Source organism: Phoca vitulina, unplaced genomic scaffold (genome assembly GCF_004348235.1).
Source record: "Phoca vitulina isolate PV1807 unplaced genomic scaffold, GSC_HSeal_1.0 scaffold1, whole genome shotgun sequence".
In the NCBI taxonomy this organism is placed as follows: domain Eukaryota; kingdom Metazoa; phylum Chordata; class Mammalia; order Carnivora; family Phocidae; genus Phoca; species Phoca vitulina.
This window is the reverse complement of record NW_022589704.1, coordinates 37,191,245-37,218,266: the sequence shown is the minus strand read 5'-3', so window position 1 is coordinate 37,218,266 and position 27,022 is coordinate 37,191,245. Positions and strand designations below refer to the sequence as shown.

Sequence of the window (27,022 nt, the reverse complement as noted above, 5' to 3'; positions counted from 1 at the left end):
TTTCAGAATATGGTTTTCAAAGGCAGAGTTATGTAACATGTTAAAAACAATCACCAAGAAGATAGCTATAACAGAATAACATCGGTGCTTAAGGGGGTTCCTGTTCAGGTGGAGAATGTATTTCTAAGGAACACCTCATTCTCTGGTTATGTCAATGGAATAAATCCAGCTTTCCAGGTCGACTCCACATCCTCTTGCACTCTCACTAAACTAAGGTTATTGTCTTGAGTCTCAAAGCAAAAGAAATGTTAATGCACTAAACACACACACACACAAACACACACAACAGTTTTGGGAGGAATTACAAACTGAGAAATCTAGAAAATTTAGAGAGAGAAAAAAATTATACAAATATATCTTAACATAAGTTTATGTTAAGATCATGTTTGTTTGGGCTCAGTTCCTTACATTCATTATTCAACCACCTCAAGTGTATATGTTCTTCTATCTGGAGGTCTGTGTCTTTTGATAAGTAGCACTCAGCATAGACATGACTATTACGGCAAGTGCTTAAAAATACTTATTAAAGGACCAACAAATGAAAAAAATTAGGTTTAACATATTCAGTTAACAGAGCTCCAGGGTACTCGTGGAGCATCAGTTTGAAAAACAGACTCTAGAACCTGGGTGCAAATTCCAGCTCTGCAACTTACTAGCCTGGCAAGGTACTTTGTACCCATGCTCCCCAGTTTCCTTATCTGCAAAGTGAGAATAAGAATAGGATCTACCCTATAGGATTGTCAGAAGGATTAAATAAATTAATATTTGTTCCTAGAAGGTATCTGGCATGCAGTATGTGCTATATAACTGTTGCCTGCTTTTTTAAATAAATAAGGTCCTCTCCTCTGGAAAGAGACACAATGCAGTATTTTACTAAGAGCATTAGACTCTTGAAGCAAATCACCTAGGTTCAAATCATGATTATGCCATTTACTAGATCTGAAACAAGTTACTTTGCCTCTCTGAGACAAGGATAAATAATTGTAGTACCTCATAGGGTTGTTCAATAGTAACTGTAAAACATGAGCCCAGTGTCTGGCACAAAGTAAACACTTAGACACCAGGGGTGTGCCTGTCTGTTGGTGGTCCAGTTCAGGAAAGAGAGCTTCAAATGAAGTTGTCTTCAGAGATAACTCATTGTTGGTTTAAAAAATCTCCAGAAAGAAGATCATTGTAGAGATTTGGATTTATTCCAAAAACATGACCTGTAGAATTCTAGAGGTTCCTAACTCACACTCTAGAGCAGAGGCCCTAATGCATGCTCTAGATCTCATGTCCCAACTCACCCTGTGGATTAGGCACCCCTAAGCTCACACTCCAGATCAGGGCTTCCTAACTCACTGACCTACTACATTGAGCCCCAGACTCAAATGCCTGAAGGCACCAGGCTGATAAAATGAAGAAAGGACCTGTTCTGGAGGAGGCTGTGGGACCTAGAAAAGACTCAGAACCTCGTCCAAAGAGGGCAGTAGCTCCGGCTCAGGGCTGCCATATAAGCATGTGGGCCCAGTTGTTATTAGACCTTCTAATTTTTAAGAAGACTCCCAAATCCAGATTCTTATGTAATATTTACCAATTTTAAAAAGTGACAGTTAATTCAAATATTTTAATACTGTACACATCAAGTGAGACCTGTCTGAAGGCTGATTATGGCCCATTATCTCCTTGGTTTGCAACTTCTGCTATGGGTCACACCAGAGACTCTGCTGACCAGAGCCTGCTCAGGTCCAGGCCAGGCCACCTAAATCACGTTAGACAGTGTTCAGCATCCTAGGATACAGAAAAAGTGATCCAATTCTTCATTAGTGGGAAGAGGAGAAGGATGGTGATAGATGGGCTAGGGTTCATTCTTTTAACAAATTGTCCTTCTTATCCAACATTGGGACTTGCTTTAAACATGCCAGCATCATTCAAGAAAAGTAAACCCAGGAGCAAAAAGAGGAAAAATAAATCCAGGAATTTTTATGAGAACTTCCCTTTATGTAATTCCCTCAATTCTTACTAATGTATTAAACTGGGCTGCAAAGAGACTAGAAGCCTGATTCAGCTGAGAGACATGAGGAAGGGGAGAGTTGTGCGCACAGAGTGAAGAATTTTCATCAGTGCTGCCCAGAGTGAGTAATTACCTCTCCACAACAGGCTCAGTGCTTGAGGCCAAGCCTTTGATTTGACGTCCTCCTTTGATTTGATGTCCTTGTACTAGAGCAGTAATATCAGAAGCTCAATTACTTTTTTGTTGTTTATTTTTTTTAATTACTTCTTTTTTTTTAAGATTTTATTTTTAAGTAATCTCTACACCCAACATGGGGCTTGAACTCACAACCCTGAGATCAAGAGTCACATGCTCTACTGACTGAGCCAGCCAGGTGCCCCTTGGCTCTATTACTTTTGAAACCAGGAAATTCAGGGGGAGGCGGTAGTTGTTTTGGCTAGAATTTGAACAGCATAGGCGGTTAACAGCAGCTGCAAGCCATCCGTCTTCCTCCTCCTAGCTCCCCAGCCGCCATCCGTCCTTGCTCAGCTCTTTGGAAGAAGGAACAAATGGTGCTGTTCACAGCATTATTGGGTGTGGTTGATTACTTTTAAATTGACGCTACACGATTTGTAAATGCTTTATTATACCTTACAAGACTATTGTGAATTGCTGATGAAAAAAAGCATTTTGTCATTGTTTTGAAAACTGTACAAATGCAAAGTAGATTTTTATGATTAAAATTGAAAAACACTGAAGGTCAGCAACATTCTATCGTTTATCCTCATAGTTTCGAAAATAAAATGTCAATAGACTTTTTTATGCTCATTTGCTTAAAAGCTTCATAGACAAAGATCAAAGTTTAGAAATAGATTCACCTTCCAGTATAAAGCTAAGAACTTGCTCAATGCCAAAAGCTTTGCTCTGATGATGTAACTCTATGAAAACTGTCCAAGACATATATATGTTCTTTCCACCAATTTACTTCTGAAGATTGCTATGTGTTTTTGAAATATTTATGAAACATTGTTTCCTCAGATAAACATGCAATGTATAAACACTGGCAAGTAATTTCACCGTATTTTCAAAAGGGAATAGACTGTCAATCTCCATATATATTTAGCAATTATAGTAAAAAATAATAGGTAACGTATACCAAGTCCCTATTTTGTGCCAGGCACTATGTGAAATGCTTTATATGCCTAATCTTAATTAACCCTTACAAAACTCCATAAGGTAGATACTATCATTATTCTCAGATGAGGAAACTCAGGAAGAGAGAGATTTGGTAACTTGCCCAGATTGCTAGTAAGTGGTGAGGCTGTGATTAAACCAGACAAGATGACTCCACAGCCATACACTTTAGTGCCTACAAGAAAGTAAAACTTCATTGATTTGGGTCATGTTAAGAATTTGTGAAAATTCAGACATGAGCTAGGCTAAAGCTTTTGGACTATAATAAATTGTTAAGCAATTTAATGTATGGATATTAAAAGGAATATTTGGTTTACTCTACTTATCAAAATGCTTAAAATTGGGCGCCTGGATGGCTCAGATGGTTAAGCATCTGCCTTCGGCTCAGGTCATGATCCCAGGGTCCTGGGATCGAGTCCTGCATTGGGCTCCCTGCTCAGTGGGGAGACTGCTTCTCCCTCTGCCTCTCTCTCTGTCTCTGTCTCTTATGAATAAATAAATAAAATCTTTAAAAAAATGCTTAAAATTATTTAGCAATATGAACTGCTATATGAACAATATCCAAATTATGTAATCTTTTTTTTTTTTAAAGATTTTATTTATTTGACAGAGAGAGAGACAGTGAGAGAGGGAACACAAGCAGGAGGACTGGGAGAGGGAGAAGCAGGCTTTCCACTGAACAGGGAGCCCGATGCAGGGCTCGATCCCGGCACCCTGGGATCATGATGTGAGCTGAAGGCAGATGCTTAATGACTGAGCCAACCAGGTGCCTGCAAATTATGTAATCTTTTATGTTTCCAATGAAAGCTGCCATTTTTATAGTCACTCTTTAGTATATTTAATTGAAGTAATGTAACTGTAGTTTTAAATATGCTAAAACTCTATTGAACTACATGGTTCATTATTATATGCAGAAATATGAAAGATCAAATTAGGACCATTTCAGACTCCTACAGCCTTATGTTTCACTGCTGCCTCCTTCCTGTGCTACTCTCCATCCATTCTGTTTTATTTGTGGTTCCTGGACAGACCATGAAATTTCCTCTCATTTCTGAGTCTGTGTATCTTGTCTTTCAGCCTTGTTTGCCTTACCCATACTTCCTACTTAGTCTTTTTTAAAAAAATCTTTTGAAGATTTTTGGGTAGGGGTAGAAATGTAACTAACATACAAAAAACAAAACAAAACAAAACAAAACATAATTAACACTGACAACACTTGGGTAACCACCATCCATTCAAAAATCAGAACATGGTGGGCACTCCAGAAGCTTCCCATTTTGTCCTTTCCAATCACAATCCCCCTCTCCCATTCTGTACTATCTTGAATTTTATGGTCATCATTTCCTTTCTCTTCTTTTTAGTCTACCATCCAAGAATGCAGCCTTAAACACTATAGTTCAGTTTTGCCTATTTTTTGTTTTATATAAATGGAACCATATGGCATATACTTCCGTGTCTGACTTCTTTTAAGTTTTTTTATTTTTATTTTTTTTAAGTAATCTCTACACCCAGCATGGGGCTTGAACTCACAACCCCGAGATCAAGAATCACACACTCTATTGACTGAGCCAGCCAGGTGCCTCCAGTGTCTGTCTTCTTTCACTCAACACTATGCCTGCGAGATTGTCTCATGTAGCTTGTGTAGTTTTGGTTTACTCATTTTCATTGCAGTACAGTCAAGGTTGGCAAAGTATTGCCTATGGCTTATTTCATAACATACGGTATGTTGGTACTACAATGGCAGAGCTGAGTAATTGTGATGGAGACCACGTGGCTCACGAAGACTGAAATATTTACTATTTGGCCCCTTACAGAAAGTTTGCTGACTTTTGCAGTATAGTGTTCCATTGTGTGAGTATACCACATTTTGTTTTTCTAATCTCTTGTTCTTGGATTTCTGTGTTGTTCATACTTTTGGGTTATCATAAATAACACTTCTCTGAACATTCTTGTATGTGCCTCATGGTACACATGCGCACACATTTATATTGGGTATATCTTCAGCTAACCAGATAATGCTAAAGCATTTTTTTCCCCAAAATGGTTGTACCAGTTTACATTTTTTCCCCAAAATGGTTGTACCAGTTTACTAACATGTGGTATTAGCAGTCTATTAAAATTTTAGCCATTTTGGATGATTTATAGTGGTATCTCACTGTGGTTTTAACGTGCATTTTCCTGGTTATTAATAAGGTTGAGCACAGTTTCATATGTCCATTGACCAGTTAGATTAACTATTTCGTGAAGTGCCTGTCCAAATTCTTTGTGCATTTTTCTCTTGGGTTGTTTGTTTTTTCCTTATCAACTTGCAGTTGTATTTTCTCTATTCTGGATACAAACTTTTATCTAAGTCCCACTCATTCTTTACATCTCAGATTGAGGTGATCCTTCTTTTAAGGAATCTTCCTGGATCCCACCAATCAGGTAGAGGTGCTCTTTTTTCTACTTCTATCCCCCTCACACTTCTAGCATAGCCTGTATCATAGTGTATAACGTACACATTGTAACTGAATGTCCCTCAGTAGAATGCTCAACTAGGGTGCAGGTTCATAAAGAGCAGGGACTAGGCTTTATTTATATTTGTATCCTAGCTCTTAGCTCCGTAGGTACTCAATAAATATTAGTTCAGTGGATGAGTAAATGTCCACCCAGATACAAGAAGTATATGTAAGATAGAAAATATAAATTACATTGTCAATATAAACGTATATGTATTTTCTCTCAACAACAGTATTTAAGTGGATCAACTGTATGCTTTTATCAGAGATTCTTTTCTCTCCTAGTTCAGATTGGGATCCTTCTCTTCCACAAGAGTCTGGATTTGTGAGGTTTTATTATTCTTCTAAACCAAATATCTCACCGTTTCAAACATAATGGAACTTCCCATATAGGTTTTATCACCTGGTAGGAATTTGGGCTAGGTACTACAACAGGGATTACATTGATGCCTGAGTAAATTCAGTCACTTTTGACTGTTTGAGAAAATGTTCATGAAATTATTAGACTCAGACAGATACAGAAAATTTAGATGGACCCACCCTTCCTTCTCCCATCCTCTTCCTTCCCTCATTTCTGATCCTTTATTCACGGCTTGTTGATTCTTTAATGCGGTCTCTTCAGTGCTGCATCTTCATTCTTAAAAGTTCTCTAACATTTGAAATTACTGACCATTTCTTGCTTTTTGAAGGCTTCCCTCCCTTGTGCTCTCTGGTGCTATACAGTCCTATCTTCATTCTCTGTCATTTTTGTTGAATTGTCCTCAATACGGCTAAATATGCCTGACAACTCAGCCCAAGATGCTTATGCTTTTCACACATTCCTTCTCTTTAAGACTTTACCTATTTCAATTCCTCCTGGAAATCACCATCTCCAGCTATGTATCTGTAAGAATCTCTTATACAAGCAGTCCCTTATGTATCCGTAAGATGTCCACTGCCACCTCAAAGGCAACATGCCTGTGATGGAACTGCTTTTTCACCACACATTGACTGTCTTTGGGATGCCCTTGCTACTGTAAGAGGCATCATTATTTCCACAGTTACTCAGGCTCAGTTATACACTTACTCAGAAGCAGGAAGTCATCCTGGATTCCGCATTCTTTCTGTCCCTTCATATCCAGTCAGCCACAAGCTAGTAATTTCCTTCTTCATAATGTCTGTTATATTTGCCCCTTGCATTCCATCCTTTCGCTGCCCCCTACATGCATGTCCTAATTGTCCACTTATAGCCTTGACCACTACAAGAGGCCATCTAAATAAATGTCCTCACTTCCATCTCTGCCCACTCAATCTCACATTAATATTCTAAAAATACTTCTCTGTACCTATTGACTACTCATTCAAAAGCCTTTACAGCTACTTAATTCCCATAGAATCAAGGAATCCTTCCTTAGCCAGGTCACAGCATTTCATACTCCATTTATTTCCAACCTCATTTTCTCCCTCTCTCCAACAAAACCCCCCTTAGCTCACTGCTCTAGTCAGTAGTCCTTGAATATACCTCAACCGCTTAATCTTTTTCTGACTAATAAGCCCTGTTTGTTCTTCAGGGTCAGTTAAAGTCCTAGTTCCAGTTCCAACTGACCCTATTCAAAACTGATTTTCCTTTTTCTGACACCTCTCGTATCTTGTATTGTAATTTTTTATTCATTAATTCAACAAAACTTATTGGCCATTGTTCATGTGCCAAGCACTGTGCTAGACACAGGGAATACAAAGGTGGATAAGATATAGTTCCTGACCTTGAGGAGTTCATGATCTTGTCCAGTTTGACCATTTAGAATATAAAATACTTGAGGGCAGAAACTGTCTTATTCCTCTTTGTATTTCCAGTACTTATCAGCATCTTCTACAGAATACATATGTCATATGTATTGATTGCTGTTAACAGGGTGATAAAAAAACACTGAGGATTTCTTGTTTTAATAATAAGGAAGCAAGTTAGAGGCCAGCAAAATTTTACTTAATATATTTTACATAATTTTACTAGAAATTCAAAGCTACCATCTGTCCTTCTGTTGGGTTTTTAGTATTGTAAGAACTCTTTTAATCTTAAAGCTGTATGTGCTTTAAAAATCTTTAAGGCTATTGTTATTCAAATTCTTTTCTGGGCTTTAAGGATGAAACTAACACTTTTGGATCATTTGCAGAGTTAATTTAACTATTCATTAAGAAATTCTGTAACACGCTCATGTATACACTCATACACTCTCATAAATACACATTCATAGATTCCTATACAATAATCCAGAAAACTTATCACAAAAATTGTACCAAAATCTCACTAGTGCAGTTGGTAGATCTGGCATAAAGCCAGGATGGATAATAATAGTTAACTTTTATTAAGTGGATTATCTTGTATTATCCTCTTTAATCCTCAAAACAACTCTATTATGTAGGCAACATCAGAACCCTTCTTTTTCAGAAGGGGAAACTGAGATATAGCAACATTTATAAACCTGCCACAGTTAGAGAGTGAAAGAGCCTAGATTCAGGATCCAGGAACTTTGATTCCAGAGTCTTATGTGCTTAATGACTATGCTATTATTTCTCCCACGGAGATGTAAATAATGGCTCAAAGTCCCCCTGCCCACCCCTGCAAAAAAAGTGTGGGGAAGCAGAGAGAGAGAGAGAAAGTGGGAGAGAGAGGGAGAGAAATAGAGAATGGAACTGAATGGAAAATAAATAAATTGTTCATGGTAATTAGCCATCCTAACTCAGGGCACTGGAAATTTCAAAGGGCCTCCTCCTCTTGTCCCACTGAGACTATACTCTCTGTCTCATGTCCTCTGTTTGGAAAAAATGGAGGAAAACAAGGTAAGAGACAGGCTGATCATGAGCACACACAGCTGTCACCAGACCATTCTGTTTCCTGAAAAGTTGCTCACAGTGGCCTCTGAGAAGCAGGAGGTGCCACTATTCAGTACTTACAGCAATCCCAGGACAGAACTGCCAGTGCTAGATAGAAGGCTGGCATGTTCTACCCCACTCCCCAACACCCCTTGACTCATTCCTCTATACACTGGAGTGGCAGGTGGAAGTCAGAGAACAGAATAAAGAAAGGTGGTTTGTGCAGTTGGGGAAATACAGAGTTTTGGCTTCTGAGGCAAAGGCAAAGACAAAAACAAAACAAAACACAACAAAAAAATGTGGAAGAATTGGACAGAAAGGGGCACCAGGAGACTAGGCGCCTCAACCAAATAGGAACCAGATGCAACTTTAAAGTATGTGCCTGCTGTCTGTGCTAACATTTGTTATCCATGCCCATACTTAACACTTCACAGTGTAACACTCTATTACCTCCTCCAAACACCTAGAGTGGAGGTAGCGATTATATTCCTTTCACAGAGAGAAGGGCTTCTGATAATATAACAAAACCAAAATGACTTCTGAAGAAAGCTGTAGATGTTTCTAATTCAAGCATGACTGCATTTATACATATTCGTTTGAGATTAACATGGTTAGAAGGAAATAAATCAGAAAAAAATGTCAAGTTACTTTAAGCCCTATGATCCTATGGTGGATTGTGCAGCAATTCTTAAAGTGCAGATCAAAATGGCTCTGGCCTAAAGTTTATGAGTAGACAAGGTTTTAAGGTTAAGAAAAGTGTTTGTGTCCTATGGATTTACAGAAACTTGTCCTAAAAATAATTGATAAGAACAATGAATGGAGAAAACATGGCACCACATCACAAATATTTCTCAAATGATGGTTTTTGAAAAAGTATAGAAAAAATTCACATGATTGGTTAGTTCTCTGATTATCACTATTATCTTAATCCACTTTTAACTTTCATAATTAAAAATAAAATTAAGAATATTGACATTTTTTCCTTTGGTAGCCTTAGCCTTAAATAAAAGTAGAAATGTGAATATGTTGAAAGTATATGTACAGATTTTGTGTATGTCCCTGGAAGGGACTTTGCTTGCTGGCTAGCTCAATTTTTGACAAAGAAAAATGGGCTGCTCTTGTTTCTAGCACAGAGATGCCCTGTTCACAGAACAAACCAAAAAAATGGAGAATTTGTGTTTAAGTTGAAAAGAAATTAATATCCAATATGATAATTTATTCAGTATAAACTTTCTATTAACTGATAAAATGTGTACCTTATTAGAATGAAAAGTGTAACTTTGTAATAAGAGCTTAAAATACTGATATCTGGAAATTCTAACAGCAAGCAAGACATTCTAAATTTCATTTTCAGTACCCCATAATTAAAGATACTGTTCTGCTTTTTAAAAACTCAGTTTTATCCATGCAGTTGTACACTCTAAGGTTTCCAAAAGAAGTGAGGCAAAGTATTTGTGAGTTTGAGCTGCCTCTGTTCCTTCCGCAGGGCTGCCATCTGGGCTTGTTTATTTGTGTTTCCAACTTTCTGGAACAGGGAGTTTCTCTGTTAGGGACGGGGCACCAAGCAAAGGAAGTGTCTTACAGAAGACTATCTTTTTTTTTTTCTTTTTTTACTGTATTTTCAAACTTCAGGTTTAGCTTGGCCAAAAATATAAAGTGACAAGCACAATCACAAAATTTTACATAGTTGGAAACCTCAGAATTATCTTAGCAAATATTCTGCCACATGATGCAAATCATATATCCTACACACTACCTTCTTGTGACTTCCAGATCTTTTTCAAGACCCAAACTGTCATTAAGGCTATAGCTATTTGGCTGGGAAATCAAATAGTTTTATATATCCTACAAATAAGCATTTGATTTAAAAATGAAAGAAATAATTCCAAGCAGTTTTTCTAATTTTACAAAGTGCACATGAGCCATATTACAAAAAATGAGGCAAACAAAACAAAAATCTTTCGAAATATAATTAAGAAACAAAGCATTATTGTTAGATTTATACAATCTGATTGTGAAGAATAGTTTAAAAATTCACAAGCAACACTTAAAAAAACTAGTGCCTTCTCTTTGAAAGATTTCATTTAACAAATAAAATAGAAGCAAAAATTACCTTGTAAAGTAAAATCCAGCAATACATACTCGTAAGCAAATTCTGTCTTTGTTTCCACTTGCGGTCTCTTCAGGGTAGAAAATATTTTTCCAGGACTGCTATCATCAGGGTCTTCTAGCTTTCTAAGTCCGCACCCCATAGCAAAATCTGTAAGGAATTAAATTGCAGGATAGGGGAGGGAGAGCAGCAAATTCTGTTGTTTAAGCTGCAAAAAGAAAGTTACAGACTTAACTGCTTTGATTTTTTCAGCTAAACCATGGATAGTCAAAAAGAAAACATTTGAGTCCAAAGAAAGGAGCTGAAGACTTTTTCTATCCATTTTTCTGTAAAGTCGTTGGACCCATGATGATTAAGCTACAGTTCTAGGAGGCTGGGCTTGATCTTAGGAGAAACATGCAAGCTGCTACAACTTAGCGGAGAATTTCCATGCCACGTCAATTTACAGCCAGCCCCCCTACCAGAGTTCTGTCGCTCAGGGCACCAACAGTGCTTTGTCTGTCCCAGTTGGCTGGATGATAAAAGAGGTGTCCAAAAACGGAAATAAAAGGCAAAAGTGCAATTCGGATGGAATTATCTACAAGTAAAGGATATATTCAGGCATAGTGGCATGCAATTCTTTTTCTGTTTTCTCTTTTCCCTCTTTCCTGTGCCCACCCCCTCCTTCCTCTCTGCTATTACCAGAAAAGCAAAAGGAGGGAGGAAGGGAGGGAGAAAGAGAAAGAATAAGAGAGAGAGAAGGAATGAAAAAAAATGGATTCTCAATATGGTTGGAAACAAAAATAATTTCCAGAAAGGAAGTCAGCTTTAGGAGGAAACTGTTTCTGGAGTCTAAAAGGAGAAAAGTAGTTGTTTTTTTTTTCCTAAACAAACACTTTAGTCTTTAGGTAGCACTTTTGAGGATTTCTTTCCACAGGAAGACTCTTTCCACTGGAAAAATCATATACTAATGAAAACTGCCAAATATAAAAACATTTATATTACAATATTTTAATAATAATATTTTATTTAATTACAAAGGAGGACAGTTATGTGGATAATTAGTTTCCTCAACATCCTTAAAGTTTAAAATACTCCACAATTAGGCAGCATATGAGAGTAACTATTAACACTTTTACAGGTCCCAAAGTATCCTTAATTTAAAAAAAAAGGCAACAAAACTGACAACTTGATTGATTCAGTGTTATAAATTGCCATTTACCTGAAGTCAAGAACAATTTATAATGGACCAATTGTAATGAGTGTTTACTGCATTTTACCATGTACAGCTCAGGTAGTGTGGTGCACTCATCACAACTGTGAGTCCTGGAATCAGACTGCCTGGCTTCAAATTCTGCTTCTAATGCTTACCACAGACGTGATCTTGGGCAAGTTACTTGACCTCTTCAAGTTTCAATTTCCTTCCCTACAAAATGGAGTTAATAATAGTACTTACTTCATGGGCTAGTTATGAAGGTTGAATGAGATAATCTTATCTCATATCTTAACACTATGCTTGGCTAATAGAACAAAATAAATTTGTTAACATGCTTCCATTATAAAACAGCGTTGAGAATAATAATAGGGAGGAAGTGATTCTGCCACCCCTCCCATTATTTACAAAATAAACCTGATCACATTTCAGATTCTAGAGAACATAAGCCAGTAAAGATTTTTCGATTACATTGAAGAGTACATATGAAAACTCTCAAAAGGGGGTGGGAAGGGTGCCTGGGTGGCTCAGCCAGTTAAGCATCTGCCTTTGGCTCAGGTCATGATCCCAGGGTCCTGGGATCGAGCCCCACACAGGGAGCCTGCTTCTCCCTCTCCCCCTGCCTCTCTCTCTCAAATAAATAAATAAAATCTTAAAAAAAAAAGGGGGGGGATGGATTAGTTTGTAGATCACTAGGATCTCTTGTCTCGTCCTTCTGCCTACTTGTCTTTAAATAATATACTTCTCAGAAGTGATTTTAACAGAAGAAAATTCCACGGTCCTTCATTCTCATGGATGAGCATGGTTGACGGTAAGCAATTTCAATTTGGCTAAAAAGACAGATGACTCTCACCCAGTGTGACTCATCTGACTATTCACAGTGCTTTCATGCCTGCCATTTCTCATGTCCTCTTTTGTATGGTGGGCTGTGAGCTCCTGGGTGGCAGAAATTGAATATATGAAGTTCACTAGTACCTGTTGCAATACCTGGAAGATGATTTATTAAGTACTCATTGTATTTATTAAGTGCCTGCTGTATTCCAGGTACTGAACTAGATGCTGGCTGGTACACAAGATGACTAACCATGGCTTCCGCCCTAAAAAAACTCATGGTTCAATGGAGAAGACAGACTTATAAACAGATAATTTCAATACGATTTGGTAGCTGATGAGATAGAAGTATGCATAGGATGCTACAAAAACCCAAGAAGGGGCCTCTAACTCAGTTTGGAGGATGACATTTGAGCTGTCTCGAAGGATGAATATGAATAAGATAAAGGTGGGGAGCATGTGCCAGGGAAAGGGAAAAGCTTGAGCAATGTCACAGAATCATGAACAGTATGGCATGAACTTGAAAGAACATGAAGCAGTTGCAAATTGCTAGAACATAAATTTTGAAACAAGACTAAGCTGTAAGAGAGGGAAGAGCTAAGTTGTAATGGGTCTTATATACCATGCAAAGGGAATTTGGACTTTATTTGTAGGCAAAAAGGGAGAATTAAATAATCAAATGGAAAAATCAAAGGAGTAATTTGAAGTAGGCAAGTAACATCACTTTGTATTTTTGACAAGTCACTATGGCTGCCTTAAGGAAAATGGTTTTTTGTTTTTTGTTTTTAAAGATTTTATTTATTTATTTGACAGAGAGAGACACAGCGAGAGAGGGAACACAAGCAGGGGGAGTGGGAGAGGGAGAAGCGGGCTTCCCGCAGAGCAGGGAGCCCGATGCAGGGCTCCATGCGGGGCTTGATCCCAGGACCCTGGGATCATGACCTGAGCCAAAGGCAGATGCTTAAGGACTGAGCCACCCAGGCGCCCCGAGGAAAATGGTTTTAATGGATCAAGAATGGAGGGAGACCCAGTCAGGAGAGTATTGCAGTAGTCCAATTGAGGGCAGATGATTTAATAAATGAATGAATATGGTACATCATTATGTCCTTAAATATATTTTTTTAAGTCTTCAGTAAAAGAAACTACAGTTCCTTTTGTTCATAATTGAACCATCACTTCCATTTTTCTCTCCAAAATCCAAAAAATAAAATTTTATTTGACACATCATTATCACCCAGAGTCCATAGTTTACATCATGATTCACTCTTGGTGTTGTCCATTCTATGGGTTTTGACAAATATATAACAAATATATGTACAGTACCATACAGAATAGTTTCACTGTCCTAAAAATCTGTGCTCCTCCTATTCATCCCACCCTTACTTCTTGCTTAACTCTGATGCATCTGGCAATTGTTATATAAAGGGTAAAATACGGATTGAAGTCAGTTTCTCCTACCCTGATATCCAACTGTCACAACCACATTTGTTTCCATAGATAATTTTTTACCAATCATGTTTCCTGAGGCTTGTCATACATTGAGTACTTGTAGTAATTAGGATACATTTTTGGAATAAATGTTTTCTATCATTGGTCATTTTTTCTGTATGCAATTATATATGTTTGCTGACAATTCTAGATTTCAGGGACAGCTTTCAGTTCTGTATTGCAAATAGGGTTTCCCCAAGTGCAGGCTCGTATGTGGCTGGATATGATGAAGATATATGATCAATTCTTGTTTGTGTTCTACTATGGGTTCACTTAGTCCTTGAATGAATGAATGAACGTTATGAAGACAGTCTCCATAACTGGTAGCAAGTTATTCTCATAGTTACTACTCAAGTCTGGATCACTTAAGTTCATTAAAGTCTTAAAGCTTCTAAGAGATAGTTATGTATCATCCAATCCATTCCCTACAAAGTTTTTGCATAATAGTAACTTTTAAATCCAATCCATTTTATGTGGCCCTGATCCCAAGAAATAAATTCAACAATAATTCAACTAGTTTTTATGGAGCACCAACTATATATGTAGGGCACACGTGGACACAAAGATGAAAAAGCCAGTTTATGTTCTCCAGAATTCACAAGCTAGCAGGCCAACATTGAGTTTTAACTAATGCACTATTCGTTTCATAATGCAGTCAAATTTCCTAAGTAACTAATGACTTATTGAAAGCACTACTTATTTAAAAAAGGCTTTCTTTAATGATTAGAAATGCCACACTCATGCATACTTAATAGTTGCGTAGCCTAAGATTTTATTTTGACTTTTTATTTCGTTCTATAGTCTGGCTTCTCAACATTACATACTTAAAAAATTTTTAATGGCTGTATAATTTTTCAGTGTCCCATAGTTCATAATATTATTCTTTACAAAAAAATTTTTGGGGTGCCTGGGTGGCTCAGTTGGTTGAGTGTCTGCCTTTGGCTCGGATCATGATCCCAGGGTCCTGGGATCCAGCCTCGCCGAGTTGGGGCTCCTTGCTCAGTGGGGAGCCTGCTTCTCCCTCTCCCTCTGCCTGCTGCTCTCCCTGCTTATACTCTCCGTCAAATAAATAAAATCTTTACTTTTTAAAAAAGATTTTATTTATTTATTTGAGAGAGAGTGATGGTAAGAGAGACCACAGAGGGAGAGGGAGAAGCAGACTCATTGCTGAGTGGAGAGCCAGATGTGGGGCTCAATTCCAGGACCCTGAGATCATGACCTGAGCTGAAGGCAGACCAGACGCTTAACCAACTAAGCCACCCAGGTGTCGCTATTCTTTTAAAAATTTATTGAATATTCTTTTTTAAAAAAAGATTTTATTTATTTATTTGAGAGAGAGAAAAAGAGAGAGTACGAGCAGGGGAGGGGCGGAGAAAGAGGGAGAAGCAGATTCCCCACTGAGTGGGGAGGACTGATGAGCCTGATGTGGGGCTCAGTCCAGGACCCTAGTATCATGACCTGAGCCCAAGGCAGACGCTTAACTGACTGAGCCACTCAGGTGCCCCATATTGAGTATTCTTAACTGTTTATTCTTCTAGATCAGAAGTTTTTGAACTATGTATGGCAGAGCCCTCTGGTTCCAAAGAGGGTCAGTTTTGGTGAAGAGAGGGGGCTTTGATCATGAAGGGAGGTCAAGCAGGCAGGGCTCCGGGTCCACCATACCACTCTTTCTTCAAACCGAATAGCTTAACCTTCATCAGTTTCATCAATTTAATATACCAGTAACAAACAATTAAACCCCCATAATTTTCAGAAAAGGATGCCATTTACATTATTAATAAACCATGTGGTTTCTAGGAATAAGAATATAAGCCAGACTTGTATGTATAAAATTATAAAACTTTACTGAATAGCATTAAAGGAGTGGCAGGTAAATGGAGAGATATAGATAGTCCTTTTTAGGAACACTTACTACTGTAATTATCTCTCTACCTAGCCCTTGACACCTGTTGTTGAGCTATAGATTTAATGCAATGGTGATCTTAGCCCCAAAAGGTTTTTTGCATGGAATCGCTCAAGTTGATCTTATGTGGAAGATAAAAAGACCAAGAATGTCTAAGATACTTCTTTTTTTATTTTTAAAAAGATATTTATTTATTTATTTATTTATTTATTTATTTATTTATTTATAAAGCACAGGGAGAGGGAGAGAGAGAACCTTAGCACAGAGCTGGATGCGGGGCTCAATCTCACCACCCTGAGATCATGACCAGAGCCGATATCCAGAGTCAGGTCTTCAACTTACTGAGCCACCCAGGCTCCCCTAAGCTAATTCTGAAGAAGAATAAGGAGGAGATATTAAGGCTATATATATTAAGATTTATTATAAAGTTATAGTAATTAAATCTGTTTTTAGTAAGGCATAGACCAATTAACCAATACAATAGAACAAAGAGCCTAGAAACAGAAGCCTGCATATGTGGAAATATAATATATGATGGAAGTGGCATGGCAGATCAGTGGAGAAATGGAGCTGGGACAACTTATCATCTATATGGGGATGAAATTGGATCCCCACCTTGTATCATATATAAAAATTTCAATTTTACATGAAGAATTTGAACATCAAAAGCAAACTTTACATTTTTTATATGAAAATATGGATATATATTTATTCTAATATCAGAGTACTAAAAAGTATTTTTAAAGCAAAAAAATAGAAAATAATCACGATTAATCATAAAATGACAAGCATAAGATAAATTTTGATAAATTCTACTATATTAAAATTAAGAACTTCTACTCATTAAGAAGTTTAATGTGAAAAGACAATATACAGTTTGGTATATGATATTTATAAAATATCAACCAATAAAGGAACAGCATCAAGAATATATAAGAACCTTCTGAAAATAAAGAAAAAGACAAGTCAATAGAAAGACACAAAATATAAAGAGGCAGTACACAGGCAAAGAAACATATATGGTTACTAAACACACAGAGATGCTTAGCTTCTTCTATTTCAGTAACTGCAAATTAAGATCACAGTGAGATAGCACTGATTGTGGTAAAATACACTTAAAATTTATCATTTTAACCATTTTTAAAGTGTACAATTCAATGGCGTTAAGTACATTCACAATATTGTATAATGATCATCACTATCTAGTGTCAGCTTTCTTTCATCACCCCAAGAGGAAAACCCATTATCTTTTAGGCTTTCACTCTCCATTCCAACTTTCCCCTAGCTCCTGGCAACCACTAATATCCTTTCCATCTCTATGCATTTATCTATTCTGGATATTTCATATAAATGGAATCTGCAATATGCAGTCTTTTGTGTCTGGTTTCTTTTATTTATTTATTTTAAAAAGATTTTATTTATTTATTTGTCAAAGAGAGAGAGAGAGCGTGAGTGAGCATGACCAGGGGGAGCGGTAGGCAGAGGGAAAAGCAGGCTCCCTGCTGAGCAAGGAGCCCGATGCAGGGCTAGATTCCAGGACCCTAGGATCATAACCTGGGCTGAAGGCAGACACTTCACCAACTGAGCCACCCATTCCTGGTTTCTTTTATTTAGCATAATGTTTTAAAAGTTTACCTATGTGATAGCATGCACCAGCGCTTCATTCCTTTTTATGGCTGAATAATGTATTGTATGGATATACCACATTTGTTTATCCATTCATCAGATGATAGACATTTGGAGTGTTTCTACCTTTTGGCTATTGTGTGTAATGTTTCTATGAACATAAGTGAGATAATATTTTATACTTATGTAACTGGCCAAAAATTAAGGAGCTACTATCAAGTATTGGAAAGACCTCTTCAATGGTATGTTGCTGATGGGTATGTAAATTTGTTTAACCATGTTGGAAAACATCTTAGCATTATCTTGTGAAATTGAACTTTCGTATCCTCTATGATCCAGCAATATTACTCCTAGATATATACCTAGAGAAACTTTAGCATGTAAGTACCAGGAGATTTATACAAGAAAGTTAATAGTAGTACTGTTCCTAAGAGCAAACAACTTGAACCCTTCAGATGTCCATCAATAGCCATTTCTTTCAAGGAATCTGCTATAAAGGGAAGGAAAGTAATGGAGCAGAAGTAGTGTTTGAGAGTTTCTTTCTTTCTTTCTTTCTTTTTTTTTTTTTTAAAGATTTTATTTATTTATTTGACAGAGAGAGGGAACACAAGCAAGGGGAGCAGCAGGCAGAGGGAGAGGGAGGAGCAGGCTCCCCGCTGAGCAAGGAGCCCGATGCGATTCGGGGCTCGATTCCAGGACCCTGGGATCATGACCTGAGCCGAAGGCAGATGTTTAACCAACTGAGCCACCTAGGCGCAACCTAGAGTTTTTTTCTCTTTAAAACAGGAGAAAAACTAGCATATTTTTATGCTAAAGAATTAATTACATGGAAAAGGGGTGGGGTGGGGGTCGTGGAGAGTTACTGGAAAACTTGATTTCTTAGACATTTAGCCTGGATTTGTCTCCTTTTCTGGAGGGTGCTGTACATACCCTCCAGTTTTAGGTTTTACCTGTTCTTCACTTTCCTTTCCTAAGCTGCTGGATCAAATAGAGCATATCAACTAAGTACTCAAAGAATATTTGCTGTTACCTATTGTAACTTGTTTAGAGAATCTGATTGCTCTACCTTCCAAATCACCATAGAAATCCGATCCAATTTACCAAGTGCCTCCATTCACAAATTATTATTCATCAGTCAAAAGGAAGTAACTAGAGTTACAGAAAGAAACATGGATGAATCTTAGTAACAAATCGTTGAGTGAAAATAGTGGAAGAAGAAAGACCATATGTAGCATGAAATCTTTTCTTAGACTGTTTAAATACAAGCAAAATTAAACAATATGTTGCTTAGACATACTATGTATGTGATAACATGAATGCAAAAGTACAGAATTTAGGATAATAATGACCTCTGGGAGGAAGACAAGACAGGAGAAAAAGGAGCACATAGATCTAAATCATTGGTAATCTTCTAGTTAAGTGGTTCTCAAACTTGAATGTGCATCAGAATCACCCAGGGAGCTCATTAAAACCTGGATAGCTGGGTTCCACCTCCAGAGTAGGTGGGGGGGGGGGGGTGGTGTGAGGCCTAAGAATATGCATTTCTAACAAGGTCCCAGGTGCTGCTAATGCTGCTCTTTCGTAACCACAGTTAGAGAACCACTTCTAGTTGTTAGGTTGGGTTGTGGGTTCACAGGTGTTGTGTTGCATTTTATTATTAAGTGAACATAGTATTTAAATAAAAAAAAAATAGCCAATCATAGACCAAAGATGAGAGTGTTTCACAAAGCAAGGATTAATATTAATCCAATTCTGGTCTCCGGAGGCATCCACCCCAAAAGAACTAGGGTTCCATTACTAAAAGCAAACTTGAAAAACACTGCTGTAGAAGAACTGCAAGACCACTTCAAACGAAAATTACAAACAACTACTTTGAGAAATAAAGTTGAAGGTTGATTTTTCCTTGCCAATGACAACAGACTGCATTTCACCTCTCTGGATCTCAATAATCTTTGGCAAAGACTTGGCACATAACAAATCTACCTCCTTGGTTGATTCAACAAAAATTGTGTTTAAAGATTTCCATTAGTTTGCTGATTCTTATTCTTCCCTCAAGTGCTTTAGGTAATTATTTTTCATCTTTTCTCGCTTCCAGATTTATTGTGTCCGCTAGGTTCTGAGATAAAATTTAGATGGTATTTCCAATCCCTACGTTGACCAGGGCGTTATGTAGAGTGCATACTCTGTTGTCCTGCAATGTGCCAGCCACTGACTGGGGTTTGAAAGATGTCTGAATATAAAATTCTTGCCCCACAAGCAAGTCAGCCTAGAGAGGAAAACAGATCCACAAACACAAAATTACAAAAACCAAAGCAGGGCACACAAGATGTTATACAAAAACCTGCTTTCATAAGCTCTCATAAACCCTGTTCCTTTAAGCCATCTTTCTCCCGCGCTTCCACTTTCACAACCACGACGTCCAGGGCGGGGGCAGAGAGGAGGGGCGGCCGGGCGACAGAGGGCCGGCGCTAGGGGCCCCACCTCATTGGCTTTCCAGCCGGCCGGAAGCGGCGGTACGCCTCGGCTGCGCATGCGCCCCTCACACGTGCTGGCAGAACGCCCCCTCCGCAGCTGCGGCCCGGCCGGCATCATGCTGCGAACTTCTGTCCTGCGGCTGCTAGGACGCCCGGGAACGAGTGGAGTCTCGCTCCTGGAGTACTCTTGCCCACGCCACTACAGTTCGGGCCCTCTCGGTGCCCGCGACGATGCTCGCGGCGCGCGCGCCTTCTTCACGACACCCATTTTCTACGTGAACGCGGCGCCGCACATCGGACACCTGTACTCGGCGCTACTGGCAGACGCCCTGTGCCGCCACCGTCGCCTCCAAGTTCCCAGCGCTGCCGCCACGCGATTCTCCACTGGTACCGACGAGCATGGCCTGAAGATTCAGCAAGCAGCAGCCGCTGCGGGCCTGGCCCCCACCGAGCTGTGCGACCGAGTGTCTGCCCAGTTCCAGCAGCTTTTTCGGGAGGCTGGCATCTCCTCCACTGACTTCATCCGCACTACGGAAGCCCGGCACCGGATCGCTGTGCAGCATTTCTGGGGACTGCTGAAGGCCCGGGGTCTGCTCTACAAGGGGCTCTATGAAGGTTGGTATTGCTCCTCCGAAGAGTGCTTCCTGCCTGAGGCCAAGGTCACCCGGCAGCCGGATTCGTCAGGGGACTCGTGTCCTGTATCTCTAGAGAGTGGGCATCCCGTATCCTGGACCAAGGAAGAAAACTACATTTTCAGGCTTTCTCAGTTCCGAGAGCCGCTTCAGCGGTGGCTGCGGGGTGACCCTCAGGCAATCACTCCCGAGCCATTTCATCGCGCAGTTCTTGAGTGGCTGGAGGAGGAGCTGCCGGACCTTTCTGTCTCTCGAAAGAGCAGCCACTTGCATTGGGGCATTCCTGTGCCCGGGGACGATTCGCAGACCATCTACGTATGGCTAGATGCCTTGGTCAACTACCTTACTGTAATTGGCTACCCAAATGCTGAGTTTAAATCTTGGTGGCCAACCACCTCTCATATCATAGGCAAGGACATTCTTAAATTCCATGCTATCTATTGGCCTGCCCTCCTTTTAGGGGCCGGCATGAGCCCACCACACCGCATCTATGTCCACTCTCACTGGACGGTCTGTGGCCAAAAGATGTCTAAAAGCTTGGGTAACGTGGTGGATCCCAGGACTTGCCTTGATCGCTATACTGTGGATGGCTTCCGATACTTTCTTCTTCGGCAGGGCGTCCCCAGCTGGGACTGCGATTACTATGATGAAAAGGTGGTTAAGTTGCTAGATTCTGAGCTGGCAGATGCTTTGGGAGGTCTCCTGAACCGGTGCACTGCCAAAAGAATAAATCCTTCTGGGACCTACCCGGTTTTCTGCACTACCTGCTTTCCCAGTGAGCCAGGGTTGGTGGGGCCATCAGTTCGTGCTCAAGCAGAGGACTATGCTTTGGTCAACGCAGTGGCCACTTTGCCCAGGCAGGTAGTTGACCACTATGATAACTTTCAGATCTATAAGGCTCTGGAGGCAGTGTCCAGCTGTGTCCGGCAAACTAATGGCTTTGTCCAAAGGCATGCACCATGGAAGTTGAACTGGGAGAGCCCAGTGGATGCCCCCTGGCTGGGTACCGTGCTTCACGTGGCCTTGGAATGTTTGCGAGTCTTTGGAACTTTGCTCCAGCCTGTCACCCCAAACCTAGCTGATAAGCTGCTATCCAGGTTGGGGGTCTCTGCCACAGAGAGGGGCCTTGGAGAGCTCTATTTCTTGCCTCGATTCTATGGACATCCATGTCCTTTTGAAGGGAGGAGGCTGGGACCTGAAACTGGGCTCTTGTTTCCAAGACTAGACCAGTCCAGGGCCTGGCTGGTAAAAGCCCATAGGACCTAGAAACTTAGTTCCTAATCAGCTTGTGGTAAAAAAGCAAATATGTTATCTTCTTATTTTGCATTTTCAGGAAAGTTATACTAATGTTTTCTAAAGTGTTGCATCATATGAGCACATAAACAATGTCCCTGTGAAAAGAGGTTTGTCGCCTTTCAGGTGCCTACCCCCTACTCTTCAGTTCTCTGTGCCCATTAACCACTATCCTTTGTACACCAGTGTCTTTAAGATGTCTTCAGGGTAAAGATGGGTAAGAGAAAACTTTGCTGATACTATTCCTTCTCATTGTGCCTCCTTCCAAGCCACAGTTAATGTTATTTGCCCAGACTACCTCTTAAGGCTTTTCATTGGCCTGGCCTCTGCTGGGCAAATTAGTGAAGAGTGCAGGTTGGAGGCCCCCTACCTCAGCTTTTAGTAGTCCAACTTTGTTATATATGTTGGGTTTCCTCTTAGAGATTCTTTTATTAAACCTTTAAAAATTTCAGTGTCCTAGATTAGATGGTTTTTGCCCATGTTTATATTTTCAGTTCTTACAACTGTAACTCTGGTTAATAGTCTAATAGTTGTGCTTTGTAACATTACACTTCAACCAGTAGATGGCCCTAAAGTCTCACATATTTAATTGACATTGACATTTCAGAATATTTAGAATAACTTAGTTTTCTGCTTTATAATTATGCAGAATTTAAATTTAAGGAAAAATTTTACGGCTTTTCTTAAAATAAGGGATGACTGTAGCCACTACTGTTTTACATAAAGTAATAAAAAAAGATCAGAATCCTGTTTTTTTCAAACTACTGAAAAAGGACATTTACTCTATTAAATGTTTAGTAAGCTAATAAGTAAATGTATCAAATTTGTTTGGACTATCTGTGATAAATTATAAAGCTCTCGAGGTAGCTGGTATGTTAAAATTTTTAAACTTTAATAACATTAGGTTTACAGATAATGATTTAAAAATCTGTAAACAGTTCAAAATAGTTACATTTTCTTTTTATTTCTTGGTCATAATTTTGTCACCACATATATAATTTACCTTATATGATTTCTTTTGGTCAATCAGAATCTATAATACAATATAGACATTGTGTGAATAGTTCTAAATGTTAATACATTTACTTTCAAGTACTTTTTACTGATTATTTCTTTTGCTTTCTTAAGTTATTAAAGTTTAAAAGTTTGTGAGTACCTTATTCAGATCTGTTGTTGAATTTGTTGAAGGTGATGGTGAAGGGAGGAAAAGATCAATGCTCCAGGAATCTCAAACTGGATTTAGGGATCTCTCCAAGGCTCCATAAGAGAACATCACAGAGAAGATGTTAAGGTATCAATTTATACAATGACTACAACACAGTAAGCCGGCGTTATATCTCATAGGTGATTGGACAGCTAGGCCAAAGTTTAAAATGAGAACTTGCCTTGAAAAATACATTCTAAGCATGGTAGCAAGCAGAGAGGGCTCACTATTAAGTAAACTATTGTGCTGAAAGTTCCCCCAGATTTATTCTAGGTGCTACTATTCAGTTCCAGTTTATTAATCAGTGTGGTGAGAGATTTCTGGTTGCTTGGAAACATTGCTTAGAAAAGAATGCTTCAAGGCATTCTAAAGATGGAAGGACCATTTCTACAAATGTTCCTTCAGACCCTCCTTGTTCTTCATAATGGAATCCTTGGCTTTCCACATGACATATTCTAGTTACATGCTGGGATTAGTGGGGCTGATTACTGGGGCCTATGAGGGAGTATAATATTTGCTAAGGATGGATGGAGCAGAGTGGTGAAAGAGATGAGATGTGTTTATATGAAGGAACAAAAACAGACTTGGAAAACCAGTGGAATGATAACCTCTGCCTTTGAAGTCGCCTTACAGCAATCTTACTGAACCTATCATGAAAGGAGAGACAGTGTCTTCCACTTGAATGTTCTTTCCTATGGCCTAGTGCTAGTCAGTACACTGGACCTTGGCTTTCTGGGTGTTAATGGCGTTCCTTTCGTGCAGTCTGTCATTTGTATGGGCATTTAACTGGCTACCAGAATATTTATGGTACCAAAGGGCACAAGAAAACAGAGGAACCAAAGAGGAGAGGGCATAATTAATACAGAAGACAGGATATTTTTGAGTGAAGAAGTATGGATCTTGGTTATTCTGTGGTGATACGGAAGGTGAACCAGTTGGATTCTCTGTTGGAGGCAAGATAGGTAAAGGAGATAGCCTTTGGGTTCTTAGTTGATGTGTTCGGTTTGATCCAGCAGTTTAGGAATGACAAGTGGAGGACAGGTGAAACTTAAAACTGGAGGGCATGTACTTTTTAGAGAGGGCATCTTGTGGATCCCTTGACAGAAAGGAGGTTTCTCCCAAATTACTACCTTGAGGCTCTTAATATTCATTTTGGGGTATTCTTAGGGGCAGAGTTGCAGAAGGTGATAGAGCAGGTGTTCACAAGATGTCAGATTAAAGTAATATGTCAACTCAGTAGGCTACACTCCTATCGGTGAAATCATGCTAGAAGTTGTGGTCAGTGTATATGTTAGGTGGCATCACTGTATATGGAGAGCCATTCTACAAGTGAACTCAGAGATTAGGCACCCCAGAAGTCGGAAGACCCATGGAGATCAAGAATAGGCAGGAACAATAAATAGATACAATCTCTGATTTCATTGAAATCTCAAAGTTATTCCGAAGTAGGCCTCATTATTTTTCTTAACCTGTATGACCTCTACAGGGGCTGAGAAAAGCCTGATAAGTTGAATATTAAGTTGATGTCAAAGTACTCATGAAAGCCTAGGCTGGGATGTGGGCTGTAAGACACACGTTTTTTTTTTGCACAGTTGTAGGTGTAGTTGGGACATAGCTCTTTATTTTTAAGTAATCTTTACAACCAACATGGGGCTCAAAATTACAACCCCAAAATCAAGAGTCGATGTTCTGAATGAGCCAGCCAGGTAGCCTGGGAAGTAGCTCTTTAGATCTGGGAAGTTCCAAGACTGAAGTAAAGCCAGTGGTTAGTCAGGCTGTGGGCCTCCAACTAGGATCCTTATAATCAGGAAGTAGCTTGGGTAGCGGGTGGCAGTACCAAGCATTCAGCAGATTCCTCCATGGGCATTATGGTAGGGATGATTTCCTGGATCTCTGACTGCCCCACACCTGGTAAGTTGCATTGTTGGCTTGCATTAGTGTAACCCTGAGTTATGGGGGAGGCCATGCCTCTTGACTAATACTTAGTCCATAAAGCTGCTATATGATGATCTAAAATTGTCTCCTGTAGGCAATTCCCCACTATCCATAGTTCTACCAGATATAGATCAACTGTTCTTGTTGGTGAAGTCTGGGGTACTGTAAACCTGGGTGAGTCCTTTCCCTCATCCTTTGCCTTAGTGAATAATATGAGTGGACCTATAAGGGTTTAGACATATTGACAGCCATGTGTCTATTTTTGCAGCAAAGGTTTACTAATCCTGACAGCTTGGAGGGAGCTAGGGCATATATTGGGGTAACCAAGAGCACAGGTTAGGGGGATCAGTTTTAGAAGAAAGCCTTTGAGTCCCTTGCAGAACTAAAACAGTATGAAATATGTCATTTCAACACAATAGCTAGCTGGTCCTGACCCTTTCTCTTAAAGGAGCTTTGTATAGCATTGGTTAACTTTTATCAATAGGAACACACCAAATTTGGGGGTTAATATTGCTGGAAGGGCCAAACAGTAACAACCAAGCTAATTACGATTAATAAGTGGGGATCTGAACCTTCCAAGAGGAATGTCTTACTCTTTTTTGAGACAGAGGATAAGAGAAACGCAGCCTAAGCTACTTTCCTCTATCACTAAGAACGACTTTGAGCTGAGGGGAAGGGACTAACCAGTTTATAGGTGAAATTGCTTTCTCTTAGTTTTTTGGTAGTCCTGGGTTACCCAGTACAGATCCTGTGAATTAAGAGAACCATCTAACAGGGAATAGTTGATCACATTTAAAATACCTTCCTTAAGATTATATCACATTGGGGTGCTTGGGTGGCTCAGTTGGTTAAGTGGCTGCCTTTGGCTCAGGTCATGACCCCAGAACCCTGGGATCAAGCCCCATGTCGGGCTCCCTGCTCAGTGGAGAGCCTGCTTCTCCCTTTGCCTGCTTGTGCACTCTCTCTCTGTCAAATAAGTAAAATCTTAAAATAATATATTTAAAAAAAGATTATATCACATTAATCAGTTTCTACTTATATTTTCATGATGAGGAAAGGGAATTGGGAAGAGCTACACAAGAGGATCTTCCTGGGGCGCCTGGGTGGCTCAGTCGTTAAGCGTCTGCCTTTGGCTCAGGTCATGATCCCAGGGTCCTGGGATCGAGCCCCGCGTCGGGCTCCCTGCTTGGCGGGAAGCCTGCTTCTCCCTCTCCCACTCCCCCTGCTTGTGTTCCCTCTCTCGCTCTCTCTCTGTCAAATAAATAAAATCTTTAAAAAAAAAAAAAAAGAGGATCTTCCTATGGCATTGACAGTTAGAAATAATATACTGTCTACTGTGCCTCTTTTCATGAATAGCTATTGATAATTTTAGCCATACTTGCATCTTCAAAGTAAGGTGAGACTAAGTACAGAGGTTCCATCCTTGGCTATTAACTGAATTTCACCCGCATTTGGTTTATGGCATAGTTACTCACCATAGATTTTAAAGTCCACAGCTCCTCACTTAAGAACGGGAAGGTATGAGATGTCAGGATGTTTCAGGAAACCAAGTGTGCCATCTGCAAGAAGAAAATTAGAGCTCCAAAGAGAGATGAGCTCTGCTTTCAAGTTATGAAGGATTTTTGGATGAAACATCTGCAGAGAGCCTGGAAGACTCACTGGGTAAGCTGGAGGGACAGCTCTAGGAATAACTGGAAATGGATGATGCCACCTTTCTTAGTGTACGGTATGGGGAAAATGGTACTATCCTTACTGTGCTACCATACCTAAGGCCATGCCTTGTGCATGTACCCTTCATTAGTTGACAGTCACTGGTTTAT

At 39.5% G+C, this 27,022-nt stretch overlaps 2 protein-coding genes across 2 annotated transcripts in view; one reads left to right on the top strand and one right to left on the bottom strand.

The window, feature by feature from the left end:
• Positions 1–11,378, bottom strand: part of RFTN2 (raftlin family member 2) — a 67,012-nt gene extending 55,634 nt beyond the window's left edge. Inside the window, exon 1 of the mRNA XM_032405452.1 lies at positions 10,628–11,378. Within this exon, the coding sequence (XP_032261343.1) occupies positions 10,628–10,766 (139 nt within the window). The 5' untranslated portion in view covers positions 10,767–11,378. The remainder of the gene's footprint in view (positions 1–10,627) is intronic.
• Positions 11,379–19,079: 7,701 nt separating this feature from the next.
• On the top strand, positions 19,080–26,073 carry MARS2 (methionyl-tRNA synthetase 2, mitochondrial). The gene has a single exon (XM_032405438.1). It carries the CDS (start codon positions 20,195–20,197, stop codon positions 22,034–22,036), a length of 1,842 nt encoding a protein of 613 aa, XP_032261329.1. The 5' UTR covers positions 19,080–20,194; the 3' UTR covers positions 22,037–26,073.
• Positions 26,074–27,022: the final 949 nt, after the last annotated feature.

What these genes read in the sequence shown, in the direction of transcription:
- MARS2 (XM_032405438.1), top strand. Translation starts at nt 20,195, where the DNA reads ATGCGCCCCTCACACGTGCTGGCAGAACGCCCCCTCCGCAGCTGCGGC.